At 46.2% G+C, this 20852-nt stretch overlaps 1 protein-coding gene across 1 annotated transcript in view; it reads right to left on the bottom strand.

Annotated features, from left to right (window-relative positions):
- MTBP (MDM2 binding protein) overlaps positions 1 to 20852 on the bottom strand; it is a 181060-nt gene that overhangs the window by 11451 nt on the left and 148757 nt on the right. Inside the window, exon 21 of the mRNA XM_086966165.1 lies at positions 7468 to 7533. Within this exon, the coding sequence (XP_086822291.1) occupies positions 7468 to 7533 (66 nt within the window). The remainder of the gene's footprint in view (positions 1 to 7467; positions 7534 to 20852) is intronic.

The raw sequence follows: 20852 nt of genomic DNA, 5'->3' as shown, positions 1-20852 counted from the left end.
ATGTCTCAAAAGAGAATGGGGCTCAGTTACTTTGAAATTCTGTTTGGACACCCTGTATGTGGGCATCTCAATCTTGTAAAGGAGGGGTGGGAGGAAGCTTCCAAGAAACCCCCTAAAGATTAAGTGAGCTACATGTTTGCTCTGCGGTCTCAGATGAAGGAGAAAGGAAAGAGGTCACTGAAAACCTAGAAGCCAGCTACAAAGTGATGAAACATTGATACGGCCAGAAGGCCTCGCTGGTGGAATATTAACATGGCCAGAACTGTGGGTGATGGCTATGGAGCCCTGGGTCTTAAACGACCAGTGTGCCAGGCTTTATGAGGTCAAGGAGCGAAAAGGGGAGGTCACCTAATTGGTGTAACTCAAAACATCAAGGAACCCCTTAAGGGTTCTAAATGTGACCACCCTCTAGAAGAATACAAAACGGCTGAGGTGATCTATCTCCCTACAGGGAGCAGACTTTACAGTGGAATATAACCCTGGCATTGACTACACCAATGTTGATGGTCTTACCAGGGTTTTCAGCCTTAGTGTTGAGAACTTTCATGACGTTGATAAGTTCTTCCTAGTGGTGGGTTGGGGGTACATGTTGGAAATAACCATCTTTTGCATGGTATTCCCTCAGATGTTTGCCTTAAAGACCCTATTTTTTGCTGAACCTGGTCTTGTAAGTATTTGGACTCTGCACACCTGTGCTCTCTCTTCCAAGCATGGTTACATTGGTATACACCAAATTGGCACATTTAATTTACTTACAAGTCCCTAGTAGATGGTACTAGTTGTACCTAGGGCCTATAAATTAAATGCTACACGTGGGCTGGAGCACTTATTGTGCCACCTACTAAAGTAGCACTGCAAATCAGGTCTCCAGCCTGCCACTGAAGGCTGTAGTACTTTTGAACTGCCATTTCGACCAGGTAAAATAATCCTTTTTTCCAGTCTAAAATTTCCAAGCTACCAGAGGGTTAAGATCAGGTTCATTTAGTATCATTTGTGGCTCACCCTGACAAGGATTGTGTTTAATATGCGAGTAGGGTATTCACCCTTCTCAACTAATAACCAAATTCCTTACACTCATCTTTTGGCAAGTTCTCCCGGGCCTGCAGGACTCAAAAGCAGTTTGGCAATCCTTGTGACAAGTTTTGCCACTCTACTTCGAAATACAGGAACCATGTACTAGTGCCAAATCACTAAATTTCCAAATATAGCTTTCAGGTTTAGCAAGGTTAAGAAGTGAAGCTTGCTCTTGAAGAGTGGTAAGGGGCTGAAAGACTAGTTAATGCACAACATGTATAAGTATTATATCAATTAAGTATTTTGTAACTTACAAATGATGTAAGAATTGAACAATCACAACGCTGGTATAAATTAGCCAAGTGTGATGTTTTCTCCGTTTCCCCAGGGTATGAGTGTATATCATACTTGTGCAAGTATCCTCTTATGGGTGTTTGGCATCTTTTACAAGTGTGCAATATTTGTGACAGGGCCATTAGTTCACGTATAGGCGGGGGACCACAGTATGTGGCTCTGTTGCAAAGCTGTTTGCTTCGGAACGGGTGTTGTCGGAGCACCCCTCCGTGGTGGAAGCTACTTTGGTGGTCGTGGAGTTGAAAGGCAAGTACCAGCGGGTTGCAGTCACAAAGTCATGCATCACAGAAGTGGCCTTCGGGCATGTCATAGTGGAGATAGGTTTTTGCCCTTTTTATTATTGGTTTAGGGAGTTAGCTCTGAGCTCGTGACTGGGGCTGATTAAGGTGATAAGCTACCACGTGGGGTGCTGCTCACAAGGTTACATGTTGTTATGTTAGGTTATAGCATTTATTGAGCGCACTGTTAGCCGTAGGTTCCTGGCGCTATGTGAAACATCCTTCGGAATGAGCCCAGAGTAATGCTAGTCCGCAAACAACCAAGTTTTTAAGGCTTTTCGAAAAGCCATAAGGTTCAACATACCTCTCAAATACAGGGGGAGCAGATTCCAGGCTCTAGCTGCATTGACTACAAAGCTTTTGCCTCCACATGTGGCTTTTTTCTACAGATGGCACATGAACCAGTTTGGCATCAGAGGAACGAAAGGTCTGTTAGGAATGTACCAGTGCAGCCGCTCTTTTAGATAGGCCGGTCCTGCTCCGTACAGTGCCTTATGAACCAGACACAATGCCTTGAACCAGGTACGCTTCCTGTCAGCAAGTTCAACTTCCGTAACTCTTTCGCTATTGGGGCGTATTTTGGGATGCCCAACACCAGTCTGAGGGAAGTGATAACTATTTTTCGGCATTCTGTGGGTAAATATGGTCTTTAAAATGGAGCTTCTGGTCCACCCATACACCTAGGTTTTTAACCTTCCTGTTCGGGTCGGGGAGAGGGCCAAGGGTATGTTGCCACCATTCTGGTGTCCTGAAATTAGGATTAATGCCAAAGCACAACACCTCTGTCTTGCTAGAGTTGAATTTAAGGCAATTTTGGGCCATCCAAATCCCTATGGAATTCATACACTCTTTAAGACGGCGAGCTGTGCCTTTTGCCTCTGATGGAAGAAGAGACACTCCAATTTGCATATCATCCGCATACATAGTCAAACTAAAGCCAAATGAACGAATAAGAGGTGCCAGCGAGGATACATATATGTTAAATAATGTCGGACTCAGTGAGGACCCTTGCGGGACCCCACATGGCAAAGATAAAGGGTCTGATACAAATTAGTCCAGCGCCACCTGCTGACTCCGATTCGACACGAGCGATCCTAAGAAGTCTCCCTGCTGCCCGCGTATGCCAATCTCCTGCAGCCGGTCCATCAACAAATCGTGATGGACCGCGTCGAATGCTGCACAGAGATCTAGCTTAATCAGAGCTGCCTTGCCACCTTGATCTAAATTAGTCCAAACCTCTTCTGTGGATTTCAAAAGTGCAGCTTCAGTACTGTGACCCCCTTGAAAGCCATACTGCGTTTGGTCAAGAGCTTGCGTGAATTCCAGAAATTGGCTAAGCTGCATATTGATATGTCTCTCGACAATTTCCGCCGGTATCGGAAGTCTTGATTTTGGCATGAAATTATTAGGATTTTTAGTGTCGAGGTTCGGTTTCTTTAATAAAGGCAGAATGGAGTTTTTTTTCCAGTCCAACGGGTAATAGCCTTCTTTATACAACGCATTAAAAATGGGTGTCAAGACTTGAACGACCGGCTCTGCTGCTAACTTTAAAATCGCTATCGGACAGGGATCCGAAGGGGAACCAGATTTCACCTGCATCAGGAGGTTGACAGTATCTGTGGAAGTAAGCTTAGGAAAATTGTCCAACAACCCTTTTTTTCTACATACAGGTTATCTGCTTGGTCCGCCAAAGTTTTTGGAATTGCATTGGTGAAAACGGAAAAGATGGTATTCACTTTCTCATAAAAGAAACTGGGCAGAGTTTCACAGAGCACCTGACTAGGTGTAATTGTAATAGCCACTGAATTGGCCAAGCTGGTGACTGTATTGAATAATTCCCTAGCAGAGTTGGTAGCTCTATTGATCTTTATGGAATAAAATAGAAGCTTTGCCTGATGGATCTCCTGTTTATATATGGCAAGACCTTGTTTATACTCCTCTTTGTCGCTATCCTTATACTCTGTTCTCCATTTTCTCTCCAGATGTTTACAACTCAAATGACTTTTCAGAAGTTTACTCTTCAAGCAGATGGCTCAAAACGACCAGCTTTGGGTCAGGTTGGCAATACGGCACTGCTTTCCGTCTTGGTCTGATTTAGCAGTGCTTCACTGTAGTGCTAGCACAACAGATTTCAGGGTCTGTTCGATAGTGCAAGGCAAGAACTAATCCCACAGGGCAGCCTGCACTCTTAGATGGACTTGACAGTAGAGATCCCCACAACGCTAGAGAAGTAGACCTTACACATTAAAATGAAGGCAGATAAGGCTTCTTTTTCTGATCTTATTCATCCTACATCCATGTGCAGAGCTTCTACGAGTAAGAAGGGGAGCCCCAGATATGTTGGCTGGGCTGGATTATACCCTGTCCTGAAGAAAGCTGCTCAGTCCAATTAAGTTAAAATTTAGTCCTAATTGCTTAGGTGGAAGGAATTAGAGCAAAGTATATTTCCCTTTAAGTTGACCAGAGCTCCATGGCAATCACTAGAACGTTAAATTGTAACCTTTCTTTTTAGGTCTCGGCTATAACGCGCTGAAAGCGCGTTCTCGCCAGAGAACTATTGTCGGCTTCTCAGCAGTCTGAGACGCCGAAGTGAGACAAGACCTGGCCGCGCGCGTTTCCCCATAGGATAACGTTGTGCGCGCGGCCAGGTCTTGTCTCCACAGCTTCTAATGCAGGACGGATCAGGACGTGCGCCTGGTGGAATGCAGGGGGAGTCTGCATACCAGCACGCGGCGCTGCTAAAGAGGAGACTGAGTGCGGGAGAGGCGGAGGCAGGCAAACTCGCATGTCCGTCGTTCTCTTCCTCAGCCTTTAAGGCTCCGGCATTGTGAGTACATCTGTACTTGGAAAGTTTGCTGTCCAGAATGTTCCATGGTTAGCGGGATTTGCAGGGCTTGAAAAGTCAGCATTTTCTTCTGTTGGCTTCATTTCTGCAGGGCGGTCCAATTTCGTTTTTCCCCTGCTTTGTGCGAGAGAAGTGATTTGTCATGTGAGATCTGGAAAAGCGCGCACTTTCCCGAGGCAGGCTCGGTGGAACGGAAGGACAGAGGGTTAGGCCCGTTTTGGGAAAGCTCCAGAGGGCGCTGCGTGCGCTGCAGAATAGAGGCGCGAGGGGTGACGCAGACTAGAAGCGCGAGGGGTAAAGCGCAAAGGGCTGCAGGGCCGTGATGCCCGCTCGTGCCAGTGCGACCAGCTCCTCAATTACTTGGGGCTTCCTTTTCTCTCCCTGGTTTATCCTTTATTAATATAAAAGTACTTGTCGTGGCAGCGCGTGCAGGGCGATTGCATTGGTGCTACACTAGTACTTGGAGTTTCTTCAGTCTTTGCTCCTGATTTCCGATGTTCAGTCAATCGTGTAGAAACCCATTCTGCACTATGTGATTGCTTCTCTGCTGACCGGCTTTAAGGAGAAGGCCTATGCGGCCTAATAGCCAGGGCCACTGGAAATATGCAATTGTGCCGCCTCTGCGATTTTCGCATTTGCCACATACATCCACCATCAGCCGCATAACCTGCAGATTTTAGCGAAAACATCTACCTTAAACCGCGCAAAAGTTACTAAAAATGCAGTGACAAGTGTTGCCACGTGTTGGACTGCTCTTTTCAAAACTAGACTGGTCACCATTCTGTTGGTTATTGCTATATTTGGGTGTTGAACTGGTACTATTGAGTTGCAACCATGCCCAGATAGGGTTGTCAAGTTAAATAAATGACAAAATAACGAAGTAATAGTTTTACAATATGTTACGCATTATGCAGCATAATTTGCCTTTTTCTTGCCGTATAATTTACTCAACCCAACCACATAATTTAGCCCTCTGCTGCTGAATAATTCTAGTGTCCCTGATGGTAGACAGGTCTGGTTCTCAGGGAGTTAGCTATTACTAGTGCAGCAGATGAAACCGCACCAGGGTAAAGCCGTGCAAGGTACCCACTGCACTGCGGTGTACCTATAATTTACTACCCAAGAGGGTGTCGGGGAAGCCATTTCCTTGCCTGCATTAGTCCCCATGGCACCCTTACCATCCAGCGGGTGACCAGAAGTAGGACAGTTCCAAGCAAATCCTAAGCGAGTAGTGTTTGCTTCCGAAATCACTAACGCTTTCTTCTCTATGGTGCCCACGGCACCTGGGAGAACAAAGTCATGTGCCATTGACCGCATCCAAGAGTCAAGGGTGTATCTGTTTAAGTGAGATTTGTAGGACTTGAGTCTAACACTTCCCAACAACTACTGCTGTGTACCCGAAAAAGGGAGAGTGACGAGTTGTATGACCATGGTAAAAGAGGATAGCGCCTCGAGTGTCCTGACTACAGTTCCAATGAGAAGAGGTTGGTATTAGCGACAGTGATCTGTGTATAAAAAGCAGGTTACATGTTCCACTGCCCTACGATAACTTGATGGGTTAATCCAGCTGCTGGACAAATCTGTATTTCTTTCTCTCCCCAAGTTTAATTTTATTTGTAATTTTGGTTGATACTATGTATCCCATGTCACGTGATCTCTAAAGAGCACCAAAGCAGGTTGCAGAGAACATTCAGGGTAAACCCCCCAGTACAAATAGGTACTTCAGGCAATATACCATAATACTGATTGCCTGTGCCTCACTGCATTGGCGTTTTTCATGCAAAAATTGATTTACTCTGATACTTGTGTCTCAAGATCTCTTGCACAAACCTTTAGTAAATGTGGGCTTTGCTGTATCTATAAAAGTATCTATTGACCCGTCCCCGTCATGAGCAATGCCAATAGCTCTATCTTTAACAATGCCGAGACCATTGCATTGTAAATGCTTGTTGGGATTCCAGGTAATTTCTGCACTCAGCATAAAGAACAGAGGATACAGTGGATCTGCAACCTGCACAAGCCTTTCTGCAAGAGGTGAGCCTCTGGACATGCTTTCAGGTCACAGTTCTTGCTGAAGTGTTACTCTCTAGCTAGGTAACACATTGCCCACTGAAACACTTAGGTGTGTTATAATCTAAAGTGCGTTATGATTCTCCCAGTCCGGTCATTTGGTCAATACACTCACTGCCCATTCAAACACAATCACAGTTAACAGATGGCAGATTTGCGCAAAAGGGATTTTTCATTTTGTGGCAGATTTAAAGCAAATCTGACTTGTCAAATGCCTATAGAAAAATTAAACATGCTTCTTGATACATAATTTCAAACAAGTCAATGAAGTCTACACAAAATGCACAGAAAAAATTGCACAGAAAAAAATAGCAAAATGGTAATAAAAAGCGCACCCTAAGGGACAAGAGAAGCAAATGCAAATTTGAGAGCATGTTTTAGGAGCCCATTAACTGATAACAGGCATGCTATTTGAATACTGCTAATTCTTCAATTTACCACAATCTTTCTTCAGCCTAAAACTCACTGCCTGTGGGGACGTATGAAAGCAGCAAGGGACCTATTTCTGCTATATTGCTGAATTTTGGTAGATGACCCTCTTGCTCAAAACATGAATGACTATATTAAATCAAATAACCATATGCCAATTCTGGTGAGGTGTAACTATAATTACAAAATACAACTAAGAAGCAGCTCTCTTTCACTTACTTTTGAATATTGTACTTGGTCTACTTTTAAGTTTATGGTCCTTGCATACCAAAGTTAACATGTACATACTTGAAGCCTTGAAGTTTGATTATACAGTTCTAGTTCATGCACAATAATAATCAAACGACAAATGTCTGGTATTGGAATTACAGTAGACTACTGAGGAGATCAAATGTTATTATCTCTCATTGCTGAATCCACGCAATCCAAGCAGAAGGTTGGATGCAAGGAAACAGTTTGTAAAGTGCAAAATATTACCTGTTTGACATTGTTGTTTGCAGTTTTCTTCATTTCGTCAAACAAACCTCTAGAAGTTTTCAGATCCTAAAAATGAAGCAGTGACTCGTGAAATTGTTGCAAGAAAAAAAAGTGGATTTATGATGTTACACTTTGTAATAAAAGATGCTTCCACCGTACACAGGCCACTTAGCGCTTCGCATCTCCTAGCCTACAATACATGGCTGCTTTCTATGTGAAATTAGTTACTTATCTGTAATACTAGTTCTCCATTGTAGGCACCTTTCATAGAGTCACCTGCTTGAATCATTCCCCATCATCAGACTGGAAATTCGCTGCATTTTCAGGATAGCAATAAACACTACTATGGCCACACACCCAGTTTTGTTTAGTTCACATAATTCGAAACAACCACGTTTCAGTCAATGAGGGGAAATTGCTGTGCTCTCCGCTTCCCACTAGAGTCTACCATAGGGCAGACTTTATATTATAGCACACGTTTTAAAGGGTCCAATAATAGGTAGTGAGCTTCTGATCAGAAAGGAGGGAGTGTCATGTGTAAATCTATTAACAATAGCAAAATAGTCGCATATCTCCAAAGACACAATATTGATGTGGCAATACTGCAGGAGATTCAACTGACTCCTCAGACCTGTCTAATATCACAGTGGAGAATGAAGGGGGGGTGTCTGGCAGCAGGGGTTACTTCTCATGCGTGTGGAGTACTGCGTGGGCAAGACGTAACTCTGGTGTTACACTTAAAATGGTACACCTAGACAGATGGCAATATGCAATCTCTCACTGCAGGCAGAGGGTTTGAGGCTCTGCTGATAGGGGTGTCCAGCCCCAACTATGTCGACCCACAGTTTTATAAAGCGCTACACAGTAAAACTATCACATACAGTCACATACCCCAGATATGTTGGGAGGGGGACTTTAATTGCGTGCTATCTCCAGAGTTACATAGGTCCAAAGGCTTTCCAGGCAGGCCCTCTGCTGCAGCCTGCACCATTGCTGCTATGGCTGAGGCGGGTGGGCTCATGGATGCCTGACGGCACATTAACACTGAAGGCAGAGAGTACACACATTACTCCTCTATTCACGACACCCACACGTGCATTGATTATTGGCTAACATCCCTCTCGCTGGTCGGAAGACTGCGAACAACAACCAGAACCTACACAGACCACTCTCCTATACAGCTCACCCTGCGAATTGCAGATATATGTCCTCAAATGAACACATGGCGATTACCGCAAAATTCGCTCCTTGACCCAGTGTTCCATAAGGAAATCGAGCAAGCCAAAGAGGAGTATTAAGGGACAAACAAAGGAAGCGTGGCTCAAATGCTCATGCTCTGGGAGGCTTTTCAGGAATACATTTGTGGTATCACCATCTCTAAGCGTGCAGGAGTTTTGCGTGCAATTATGGGCTGGTTGCATAGGCTGGAGGGGGTTTTGAAAGCAAAGGAGCTGGTACAGACGCAACAGCCTAGTCGGGTAATACAGGCACAGATTAAAGCCGCCTTAGAAGAATATGCCAAGCTAGCCCAATCAGATATCACACACTTGGGAAAGTACGCCACTGCCAGAGTGTAAGGCAAGAAAGACCTAGCACCACATTAGCAGCCCTGACCAGGCCAAGTAAAATGGCGAACAATGTGCTCAGCTTACAGGTAAAACAAGGCAAGCCTATTCAGGGAGCACAGTAGTTGATAGATTCTGTAAGTATTACTCTGATCATTACACATCCCACCCCACAATGACATTTTTGAAGACATTGCTGAATATTGCTGACATTGCTTCTACCCTTAGCGCGCTGGCACGTGCGCTCTGCTCGCTCTGCACTTTTAACTTCAGTTTTGTTCTTTTGTTGGCTGAGCTTTTACTGTTCCCTTACTTTTGGCAGGACATGGGTATAGATCCCCCCCTCCCTCTTACCGCACGTAAAATTTACTAAAGCACCGTCACTTGGCGGGTCCGGGTTCCGTGGGTGGCCCTGGGTTGCAGCTTTAGGCGCCATCTTGCTTTGGGCTTTGTGGTTTGTTTGCGGGCGCCATCTTGGAGCGTTTTGACGCTCGCTCGGCTCCAAGGAACGCCTATTTAAGGCGGACTCGGTATCTGGACTCTGGTCAGGTACTGCTTCTACCCTTAGCGCGCTGGCACGTGCGCTCTGCTCGCTCTGCACTTTTAACTTCAGTTTTGTTCTTTTGTTGGCTGAGCTTTTACTGTTCCCTTACTTTTGGCAGGACATGGGTATAGATCCCCCCCTCCCTCTTACCGCACGTAAAATTTACTAAAGCACCGTCACTTGGCGGGTCTGGGTTCCGTGGGTGGCCCTGGGTTGCAGCTTTAGGCGCCATCTTGCTTTGGGCTTTGTGGTTTGTTTGCGGGCGCCATCTTGGAGCGTTTTGACGCTCGCTCGGCTCCAAGGAACGCCTATTTAAGGCGGACTCGGTATCTGGACTCTGGTCAGGTACTGCTTCTACCCTTAGCGCGCTGGCACGTGCGCTCTGCTCGCTCTGCACTTTTAACTTCAGTTTTGTTCTTTTGTTGGCTGAGCTTTTACTGTTCCCTTACTTTTGGCAGGACATGGGTATAGATCCCCCCCTCCCTCTTACCGCACGTAAAATTTACTAAAGCACCGTCACTTGGCGGGTCCGGGTTCCGTGGGTGGCCCTGGGTTGCAGCTTTAGGCGCCATCTTGCTTTGGGCTTTGTGGTTTGTTTGCGGGCGCCATCTTGGAGCGTTTTGACGCTCGCTCGGCTCCAAGGAACGCCTATTTAAAGTCGTCCTTTCCCGCGCAGCGGGAACGCGCAGTGGGACGCCGTCGCTTAGCCGGAGTCGTGCCCGAGTCCTGCCCGTCTGCGCCCGTCCGCGCTACGGACGCGCAGGGCGCTGCGGGCATCTGGGGTCCTTGAGAGTTGGTCTCGGCTCTCGTTACCATGCTGGTGTACTCTGGCGACACTCTGCGGGGTATAGGTCGTTCAAATGTGAGTTGTACCCTTCCCCCAATACACCCACTAGCGGGCCCCTTTCACTGTGCGTGTGGAAGGTGGTCTTTGGATCCCCCTACCCTGAGCTCACACGAAAATCCTGCGGTTTCCCTTAGTAGGAACCTCGCCGAGCATTCCCTTCGCATCTTCAGCCTGAATGCCAGGTCTCTGGTGCTGCATTATCAGGCCGTGTTTGACCTGATACAGGAAGAGGCCCCGGACATCGTAGCCATCACCGAGACGTGGTTGAAGGATGACGATGTGGCCATTATCAACTTGGCATTTCCCTCTGATTTTTCGGTTTTTACCCTTAATCGATCTACCAGGGGAGGGGGTATTGCGTTGGCCTTGCGACCTGGCCTCACTGGTAGTTGGTCTGGTCTGACCATTGCGGGATGTGAAAGTGCGGTGTTTAAAATCTCGGTCACCCCACATTTCACACTCTCGGGGATGGTGGTCTATCGCCCCCCTGGGAGTGATGTGGCGTTTAGAGCGGCCCTCCCCGACATGGTTAGTTCCTTGGCGGTAGGCTGCCCCAATTTCTCGATTTTGGGAGACCTCAACTTACACTTTGAGAACCTTACCTCCCCCTCGGTTAGCGGTATTCTTGCTGACCTGGAGGCCCTTCAACTGGTGCAATTGGTCCGACAGCCTACTCATACAGGCGGCCATACCTTAGATCCTTTTTTCACCAATTTGGCAGACGCTGCTGTCTCCGCCGTCACACCTCTTGGCTGGACGGACCACTCTTTGGTTACCATCTGTACCCCTTTGCCGGGAATGATTACTGTTCCCCCGGCAAAGCTGGTTATAAGGCGGCAATGGACTAAATTACGGCTGGAGGACTTACACTGTGTCCTCGCCGAGGAGCCTTTAGAACCTCCGTTGCTGGTTGACTCAGGTTACGAGAAGTTCTGCTCCTGGATCTCCAAGGCGCTTGACGCCCTTATTCCACTTACCGCTTGTAAAGTCAGCTCCAGGGACTCCAGTCCGTGGTACGATGGCGCCCTACGTTCACTCAAGGGTAGTTGTAGGCGAGCAGAGAGGGCTTGGCGGAAGGCGTACGATACCGGGAAAAAGGCTATTTATCTCGCCTCCGTCAAAGTTTACCATCGGGCTGTTTGCCAAGCTCGGGCAGCTTACTACGCTACTGAATTCGGCAACAGCTCCAACCCCTCTAAAACCATCTTTAAAGTGATGAAGGATCTTTTGGCAAAGCGTGCCTGTACTACGACGACTGGTTCCACCACTCACTGTGAGGCTCTCGCTTGTTTCTTTTTGGAAAAGGTCCAAAACATCTATCGGACGTTCCCTTGTACAGGGCCTCCGGCTGAGCCCCCGATCAACATCTATGGTGATTCCACCCTGCACGTGCTGCCCCCGCTGACATCAGAGGGGTTTGACCTCCTGGCTCTGCAGGTCAAATCAGGGTCCCCCGCTGATCCGCTTACAGCGACTCTCTTTAGAGAGCAGTCGTTTGTGGGACGGGCCGTGGTTCACTCCCTGATTAACATCTCATTGGAATCAAGCACGGTACCCGCTAGCTGGAAGCGGGCAGTGGTCTCTCCCATTTTGAAGAAGCCGTCTCTGGATCCAGATAAGCCTGAAAACTATCGGCCCATCTCCTTACTCCCGTGGCCGACCAAAGTGTTGGAGGCCCATGTCAACAAAGTTCTTTCGGCTCACCTTATCCATGCTAACATCTTGGATCCCACCCAGAATGGGTTCCGTGCTGGACACAGCACGGAGACCGCCCTCCTCTCCATGGCTGAACACCTTCGCACGGTGATGGATGCGGGCCAGACAGCAGCGCTCGTCTTATTGGACTTGAGCGCTGCGTTTGATACTGTTTCGCATCCTATCCTGTTGCATCGCCTGGAGGAGATTGGGCTGGGTGGACCTGCCCTCCAGTGGTTCCGGTCTTTTCTAGACGATCGTTTCTTTAGCGTTGCAGTCCCACCGTTCCAGTCCCAATTCCATCCGTTGAAACAGGGGGTGCCGCAAGGATCCTCGCTGAGTCCCACGTTGTTTAATCTCTACGTGAGACCGCTGGCTGAGGTCGTCAAGCAATGGGGCATGACTATGGTCTCATATGCTGACGACACTCAGCTAGCGGTTACGATCAGCGGGGATGCGGACCGGGATGCCCCCAGGTTTCAGAGTGGACTTAGGGCGGTGGCGAGCTGGATGAAGAACAACTGTCTCCAGCTCAACGCTAAGAAAACAGAGATCATGATCGTAGGCAAGAGATCGGAGCTATGGGGGGACAGATGGTGGCCTACGGAGCTGGGGCCGGCCCCCCTCCCGGTCACGGAATTAAAGAACTTAGGAGTATGGATGGATCCCTCCCTCAGCTACGTTGGCCACACGAAGAAAATCGCGGCCTGTTGCTTTGGTATCATACGGTCGCTTCGCCCGGTTTTGAAGTTCTTTGACCATCGCACCAGGCAGCTGATAGTCCAGGCTACAGTGTTATCTCGCCTGGACTATGCCAGCTCTCTTCTGGTAGGGTCCAACGTGGCTGAGGTTACCCGCCTCCAACGCGTCCAGAACGCTGCGGCGAGAGCTATTGTTGGCCTTCCCCGTACTTGTTCTGCCTCCAGCACTTTGAGATCACTGCACTGGTTGCCTATCAGGGCCAGAATTCAGTTTAAAGTGCTGTGTATGGCGTTCAAGATTTTGAGGGGAGTAGGTCCCCCTATTCTTGCGGACCTTTTGTCGTGGTATGTGCCTACTCGGCCCCTGAGATCCTTGGGTCATGCACTTACTGTGATTCCCCGATACAGGCTGTGTCGGGTTGGTGGCCGTTCCTTCCGGGTCAGAGCAGCCGAGCTCTGGAACTCCCTTCCTGTAGAGTTGCGACTGCTAGATGATCTTTTAGTCTTTCGTAAAGCCTTAAAAACCTTCTTGTTTTAATAAATTCACTTTCCTCCCTTCTGTTGTGTTTCCTGTGGTGTTGCATTTTTACCTGCCATGCGCCTGGACGCCCCTTAGCTGGGGCAGCAGTGCGCATTACAAATGTATGTAACATAACATAACATAACATAACATAACATAACATAACATAACATTTAGCCCCTATTAAAATGGAATGCCTCACAAACGAGAATAGAGAGAGGCTGATAGCCCCTCTTCACCATATAGAAATTATGGCAGCGCTCAAGAAGATGCCCAGTGAGAAATCCCCTGGAACCAACGGCCTCTCATTAGCCCTCTACGAGACATTTCAAGTAAAACGGATTACCCACCTTGTTAATATCTCGAGAAAATTGCCTGAGAGGGTATTATGCCAGCCACTATGCACAATGTTTTGCTGATAATCAAAAAAAACAGGGATTCCTGGGGAGCACTGCTTCTCCAATTGTCCACTATTATTATTAAATACGGACACAAAACTATTCGTCCCAGGACAAACCTTGACCAGCAACCTTAGAGCACTATTCGGTGCTATACCCCTCACTGAGCTGACAACGCAGGTGTTAGCAGTATGTTTAGATAATGAAAAAGTTCTTGATTCTGTGGAATGGCTCTTTATGTTGGCGGTGTTTCGGCAGGTGGGTGAGAAGGGGAGGTCTATACTAAATTAATACAAGTCCTGTATTCAAACCTAACGAGACGCATATCTGCGAATCGGATGTTCTCCGCTCCTCTAGCAATAATGCGCGGCACCCGTCAGGGTTGCCCCCTTTCCCTTGATTTCATTACAAGACCGGACGCTACATTATGCATTATCCTTTAATAGCAACTCACAGCAGCCGCACTACATCATAAAGGATAAAGTTCTAGAGTTAACACTAAACAAAGGATGTATCTTGGAGCGGATCTGCCTCTTTTAAAAGCGGCTCGCCAGCAGATAAGTCATTACTTCTTATTTCTCCTTAATTTTGAACAATTTGGGTTATATTTCGTGTATATTGATAATTTCTAAACGTTTCAATGCCAATATGATGCCTTACTACGCCTTCATGCTTCTTTCTTCATCCTGTGACGCCTTAACTCTGCCCTCTTAGCCGTTTTCCGACTACCTTGCGTTACTATTCCTGACCTGTGCCTCATTGGCTTGATTCCCTACTCGTGGGTGGCGCTGGTTTCTCGATACCACTCCAACCCCCCTCCCATGGACTTCCAATTTTCGGTTGTCCCTCACCTTTGTAATGACCTTCCCTTTTCCCCAGCGCGATCGCGCAACAACTTCGCCGATGTCCGCCGTTTTTCTGCCCTTGTTCCACGCTCCTATCTAATTTTTTAACGCATTGCCCTGAAATACGCTTCACTTTAAAGGAAAGGACATTAGCAACACCCGCGTTGCGTGCCTCCTTTCCGAAGCGACTTTCCTCTTCTCCGGCGGCTGAGCTCGAGCACTCCTCGGTATTTTGTCAGTTGCTCTGCTTCAGCCGTCGGTGACACTCTGCCCATTGCGATTTTCACCGATACCTTTCTAATAACGATACAAACGCTTTTGTTACCATCAAAATACGCTATTTAGCCAATAATATTAACAAGGATTTTGCCAATAATATTAATAAGGATTTGAATAGTTATATTACTTCCCTAATAGATACTGATAATAATACTCCAACTTCCCTTACTATAACCTACCCACCCTTACCTTACATAAAAAAGGGTATTTTTTATATTCTGAGCTTATTTAATAAAAAAAAAAAAAAAAAGGAGGAGAAAGAGAGGAGAAGTCTTTATTACTTTACTTCATTAATATCATTCTAATTTCCTCTGAATTCTTTCTACACCATGTCTGACATGGATTCTGATGACGCCACTGCAAGTTCACCTGCCCCTATCGGCAATTCACTTAAAAAATTCCTTCAACAGGAAATTAAGCCCTGTATGATGTCCTCTCTCAAAGAAGTCATGCTCTCTAAAAGACCGTGTGATTCCCAAGATCTTCCCTTACACAGTAAGAGACCCAAAAAGACTAAACATTGTGAAAGCACTACAGGCCCTAGCGCCTTTCATAGTACGGGAGGTCCTAGCACCTCACTTTGGATGGGAGGCCACTGCGCCCCACTTGAACCTGATGTCCCTCGGGACACTCCCTTGACCGGTGCTCATGGCGGCACAAATATGTACGGTGTCCCTCGCGGCACACTTTGGAATAGTGCTAACCAAAAAAAGAATATTGGTTTTGACTCTCTTTCTCCTCCTTTGATGACAACTCCTCCAAAGACCCCTCAGACGAATTGATCTTTGACCTAGATGAGGTCCAACATGACCTTAATTCTCAACCTGATCCGGAACCGAACTCTAAAAATACTATTTTGAACCCTATCGGAGAAGAGATGTTTTCTCCCCTAAACATCTCTCACCCTAATAGTTTGAAGTGATTCCCACAGGATCACGTTTCCCAGTTTGTCACACGTTGGTTGAGAAACCTTTTAGATAGAAATACTAGAAACACAATGAGATCTGAATCCCCCCGACCTACCATTGAAAAGAGGGTCTGTCAAACTCCAAACCTAGATCCAGACCTTATCAAATTCCTATTTAAGTTAGGGCGAGACCCTAGGAAAGGGCTGGAGAGAGCTCTTAAAGGCTGCCAAGACCGTCTTTTAGATGTCTTAGGACCCCTTGTTAGAATCCTGGACATGGCCGAACAATCCCACCTCTCCTCTACCCCTTTGGATGTCGATCTCATTCGAGGGTGGAGCCAAAGAGCCTTTGTTCTCCTTGGCAACGCTAATTCCAGTTTAAACGTTGAAAGGAGGAGATCTATTTTGAATAAAATTAACCTCAAATTAGGAGACATAGCAGAGAGAGAACCCTCTCAAAACCCTAAGGGCCTCCTTTTCGGGGAAGATATTATCAAGGAGATTGGTAAATGTGTCTACCTTCACTGCTCTCGATAGGGCTCAAAATAACCTAAGACGGGTATTTAACACCTACCTTTTTGGTCAGGCCGGAAGAAGGGGTCGCTCTTCCGGCCGAGGCAACCAACGACCCTATTCATCTATCAGAGGAACTGGAAGGGGCTTCTACCCCCCTAGACAACCCTTCTTTCCCCAAAGAGGAAGGGGTCCAAGAAACCGTGGTTCCAGAGGTCGTGGTACTCCCAACACCTCCAATTCTACAAGTAAGTACTACTCCTTCTTCTTCTTTCCCTCCCATAGTAGGGGGAAGACTAAAACAGTTCTATCATGTTAGGGATTCAATCACCCAAGATCCATGGGTTCTAGAAACTGTTATGGGCTTCAAGATAGACTTTTTACAGATCCCCTTCCAATCACGCTTACCCCAACCCTTTGTCCTTTCACAAGATCAGGAAAAGATCGTGGATGAAGAAATTATTTCTATGCTCAAAAAGGGCGCAATAGTAGAGGTTCCCTGGTCCGATGCAAGGTTCCTAAGCACACCGTTTCTTGTTCAGAAAAAGGACAAAGGGTGGAGACCCGTAATAAACCTTCGAGAAGTCAACAAATTTCTGGTTTATTGTCATTTTAAAATGGAGGGTATCCACCTCCTAAGGGATCTCCTTCTCGAAAGAGATTGGATGGTCAAGTTAGACCTGAAGGATGCCTACTTCACCATCCCTATGTACAAAGAACATCAAGCTTTCCTTCAATTTGCTTGGAAAGAACGTCTTTACCAGTTTCAAGTTCTTCCCTTCGGCCTCTCTTCGGCCCCTTGGTGTTTTACCAAGATCATGAAGTGTATCGTTACAATTCTAAGAGAAAGGGGTATCCGTCTCATCATCTACCTGGACGATATTCTTATCATTCAGAACTCCTAAGAGATCTAAAAACTTACATGAACTTAATAGAGAGTCTAGGATTCATCATCAACAGAGAGAAGTCCATTCTCTCTCCCTGCAAGACCATAGAATTCCTTGGCTTCTCTCTAGACACCGTGTAATGCCTTCTTCTTCCTGCCAAGAAGATTGCCAAGATCCGGAAGGAGATCAGGTCCGTCTTGAAAGAAGAGTCTTTAACGCTCCGCGAACTAGCCAGACTTCTTGGGCTTCTTTCTTCTTCCATCCAGGCCATTTTCCCCGGTCCTCTGAATTACCGCGCGCTTCAGAGAATAAAGAGAAAAGCGCTCAATTCAGGTCTATGGTATGGGGAGCTTGTCTCTCTGGACCCAGATGCCAGAGCAGAACTCTCTTGGTGGCTGGAGAACTTAGACGCCTGGAACGGGAAAGCTATCTTTGGCTCTTCCCCGGATTTTGTCCTAGAATCAGATGCCAGTCTTCATGGCTGGGGTGCACGTTTGGAAGACCAAATACCGGTGGGGTTTGGACCCTATAGGAATCTTATCAACACATACATTTTCTGGAATTGACAGCCGGTTTATACGCTCTTATGAGCTTGAAACACTCCATTCAAGGGAGGTCTGTTTTGAAAATGGACAACATTTCCGCTATGGCCTATATCAACCGTCTTGGTGGAACGAGATCTGCAGATCTCTCCAATCTTGCCAAGAAATTTTGGAAGTTCTGTCTGAAACACAAAATTTCCCTCAGGGCGGAATATCTTCCCGGGAAATCAAACATTTCTGCAGATTGGAATTCAAGATTCCTTCCAGACTTGTCGGACTGGAAACTCAATGTGAACGTCTTTAATACCCTCTCCCACTTTTGGGGTCCCATAGACGTCGACTTATTTGCCAGCAGGCTTACCTTCCAACTTCCCAACTACTTCAGTTGGATGCCAGACCCGGGCGCTCTTGCTGTGAACGCCTTTCTCCAACCATGGTCTCACTTCCTGGGTTATGCCTTCCCTCCTTTCGCCATGATTCAGAGGGTCCTTCAGAAAGTCAGATCGGAACAATGCCTTCTGATCCTAATAACTCCCTTTTGGCCATCCCAAGCTTGGTTCCCGACAGCCCTGGAACTAGCATGGGACATTCCCTTTCTGATCCCAGCGTCTCCAGGCCTGGTCTCAAACGCAGACGGGGAAGATAATCATCTTATTCTCGAGGGGAATTTGAACCTTCTTGCCTGGAAAGTGTCAGGCAATCTAACGAGTTGTCTGGACTTTCGTCGACAGCCCTCTCTCTTCTCGGAGAATCTTGGGCACCCGGAACACCCTTTAGGTATAACAGCATTTGGACAAAATGGTTTCATTGGTGCCTGGAAAGGAGTCTGGATCCCGTGGAGGCTCCTGTCGTCAATATTGTACATTTTCTGGTTGAACAATTTGACAGAGGCCTATCCTATCGTATTAATAATTGCTTTAGATCCGCAATCTCCGCGGGCCATTCCTCTATCAACGGTAAATCGGTAGGTAAAAATTCTATCATTTGTAGAGTCCTCAAGAGTAGAAGGCTAAGGAGACCCCCTAGACCTAAGTATCAGACCCTTTGGGATGTCAAGTGTATTCTAGACCTTTTTTGTTCTTGGCCAGATAACTCTTCCCTTAATAGAAAATTTCTCTCCTTCAAACTCGCCACTCTCTTGTGTTTAGTCTCCTGTAGGAGAGTATCTGACATCAAAAGCTTAGACATTTCTAATAGATGTTATGATATTTTTGGTGTTAAGTTTGAATTACTAAGAAGAACTAAAACCATGTCAGGTTTTATCTTTTATCCTCGGTTCGACAGTTTCCCTAAACTTTGTGTGGTTGCTTGTATGAAAGAGTATGACGCTAGGATGCCTCTCCTACGCCCTGTTGATGCAAATCAACTTTTAGTTTCTTTTGTTAAACCTTTTAAACCTGTCTCATCCACCTCCATAGCTAGGTGGGTTAAATCTACCATGAGCCTTGCTGGTATCGACCTCTCTAAGTTTCAAGCACATTCTATCAGAGGAGCTATGGCAAGTAAATCCTTCTGGTCAGGTGGTAAGTTGGATGATATCCTAAAAGCTGCTGACTGGTCAAATGCTAACACTTTTGCTCGTCATTATTGCAAGCCTATCAATCATATGTCTGATGTTGTCCTTCGGGGCACCGAACATGCATAATGTAGCCTCCGGTCTTGTAATGAAATTGCGATTCTCCTATTTACATGACCAGAGAATCTGGATTTCATTAAAGACACTGAGGCTGACATTATCCCTCCCTCCTCCCTTTTACAACTTTTGACATGTCTTTTATGAACTTATTACATCTTTTAATATGTATTTTATGAATTTATTGATCGCTTCAATTGTTTTTATTCTATGAATTATGCCTATGCTTCTGTTATCTTCTAATTGTGATGAGATCTTTAGCTCTCTAGGCTCTTGATTCTTAATCATTTCTTTCTTTCAGGCAATTCCGTTTAACCGACTGGCCTTTGACTTGCTGAAGTTTCTTCCATGATGTTTTTCAAGTTGCTTTGACTTGCTGAAGTTTCTTCCATGATGTTTTTCAAGTTCTACTTGGATCTCTCCGTTTATGAAGTTCTTTCCTGCTGCGATTCTTTTAAAAGAGGCAGATCATCTCCAAGATACATCCTTTGTTTAGTGTTGTTAACTCTAGAACTTTATCCTTTATGATGTAGTGCGGCTGCTGTGAGTTGCTATTAAAGGATAATGCATAATGTCAGCCTCCGTGTCTTTAATGAAATCCAGATTCTCTGGTCATGTAAATAGGAGAATCGCAATTTATATGCACTAGTAGCAGAACCCCTGGCATGCGCCCTGCGCAAGTATCACTCACATCGGAGAAAACGTTTCCATAGCTATAAATTACTTATCTTGGCCTATGCTGATGCTACCCTGTTATAAGTCAGGAACCAAGAACAACACTAAACCCCAGTGCTGCGAGAGGTAGTAGGATTCGGTGGTCTCTCTGGACTGAAAAACAATTGGGAAAAATCGTTAATATTCCCACTTACAACAGCTACCACTCCTGTCACAACTGAAATCCCTCTGCTATGGACTAGCGAACCAGTAAGATATTTAGGAACACCGGTGCACTCGGACCCTGACACAGTAATGAGGGAGAACTATGGGAAGGCAGTGTAGTGCTTAACTGAAGCAATAGAACACTGGATACTCTTGCCCCTTTCAATGCTAGGCCGAAGAACTTCTTGTTTAACACTTATAATCAATGTATGAGCATCTCACTTTGGAGAATGTCTAGCCCATGTATACAATGTGCAATATTTGAAACACTGTACATGTAAAACACTGCAAACTAACTCAATAACGTATAAAGTATTAAATCTGTGACAATTTCAGTACAACATAAATATCGGTGCAAATTAGCCCACAAAGGGCATTATGGGGCACTCCATGCGAGGAGTAGTGAATAATAAATGAGTATCTACAGTCAGTCATTTATTATTTCTTTCAAACGCTTTACATTTTTGGGAGTGTCACAGTCCCACCCAGGACACCCACAGCTTGCCATATTGTTGGGGGAAGCGGGGGGGGGGGGAACTTCAAGGACCACAAGGCACCCCTAGCGTGCACCTATCCTGGGGTGTGTGTGAATGCCGGCCACAATTTGTTTTTAGGTCTCGCCTGAGCAAA

This window comes from Lissotriton vulgaris, chromosome 4_1, assembly GCF_964263255.1.
Source record: "Lissotriton vulgaris chromosome 4_1, aLisVul1.2, whole genome shotgun sequence".
NCBI lineage: Eukaryota > Metazoa > Chordata > Amphibia > Caudata > Salamandridae > Lissotriton > Lissotriton vulgaris.
Note: the sequence above shows the minus strand (reverse complement) of the source record. Positions and strands in the feature narration are given on the sequence as shown.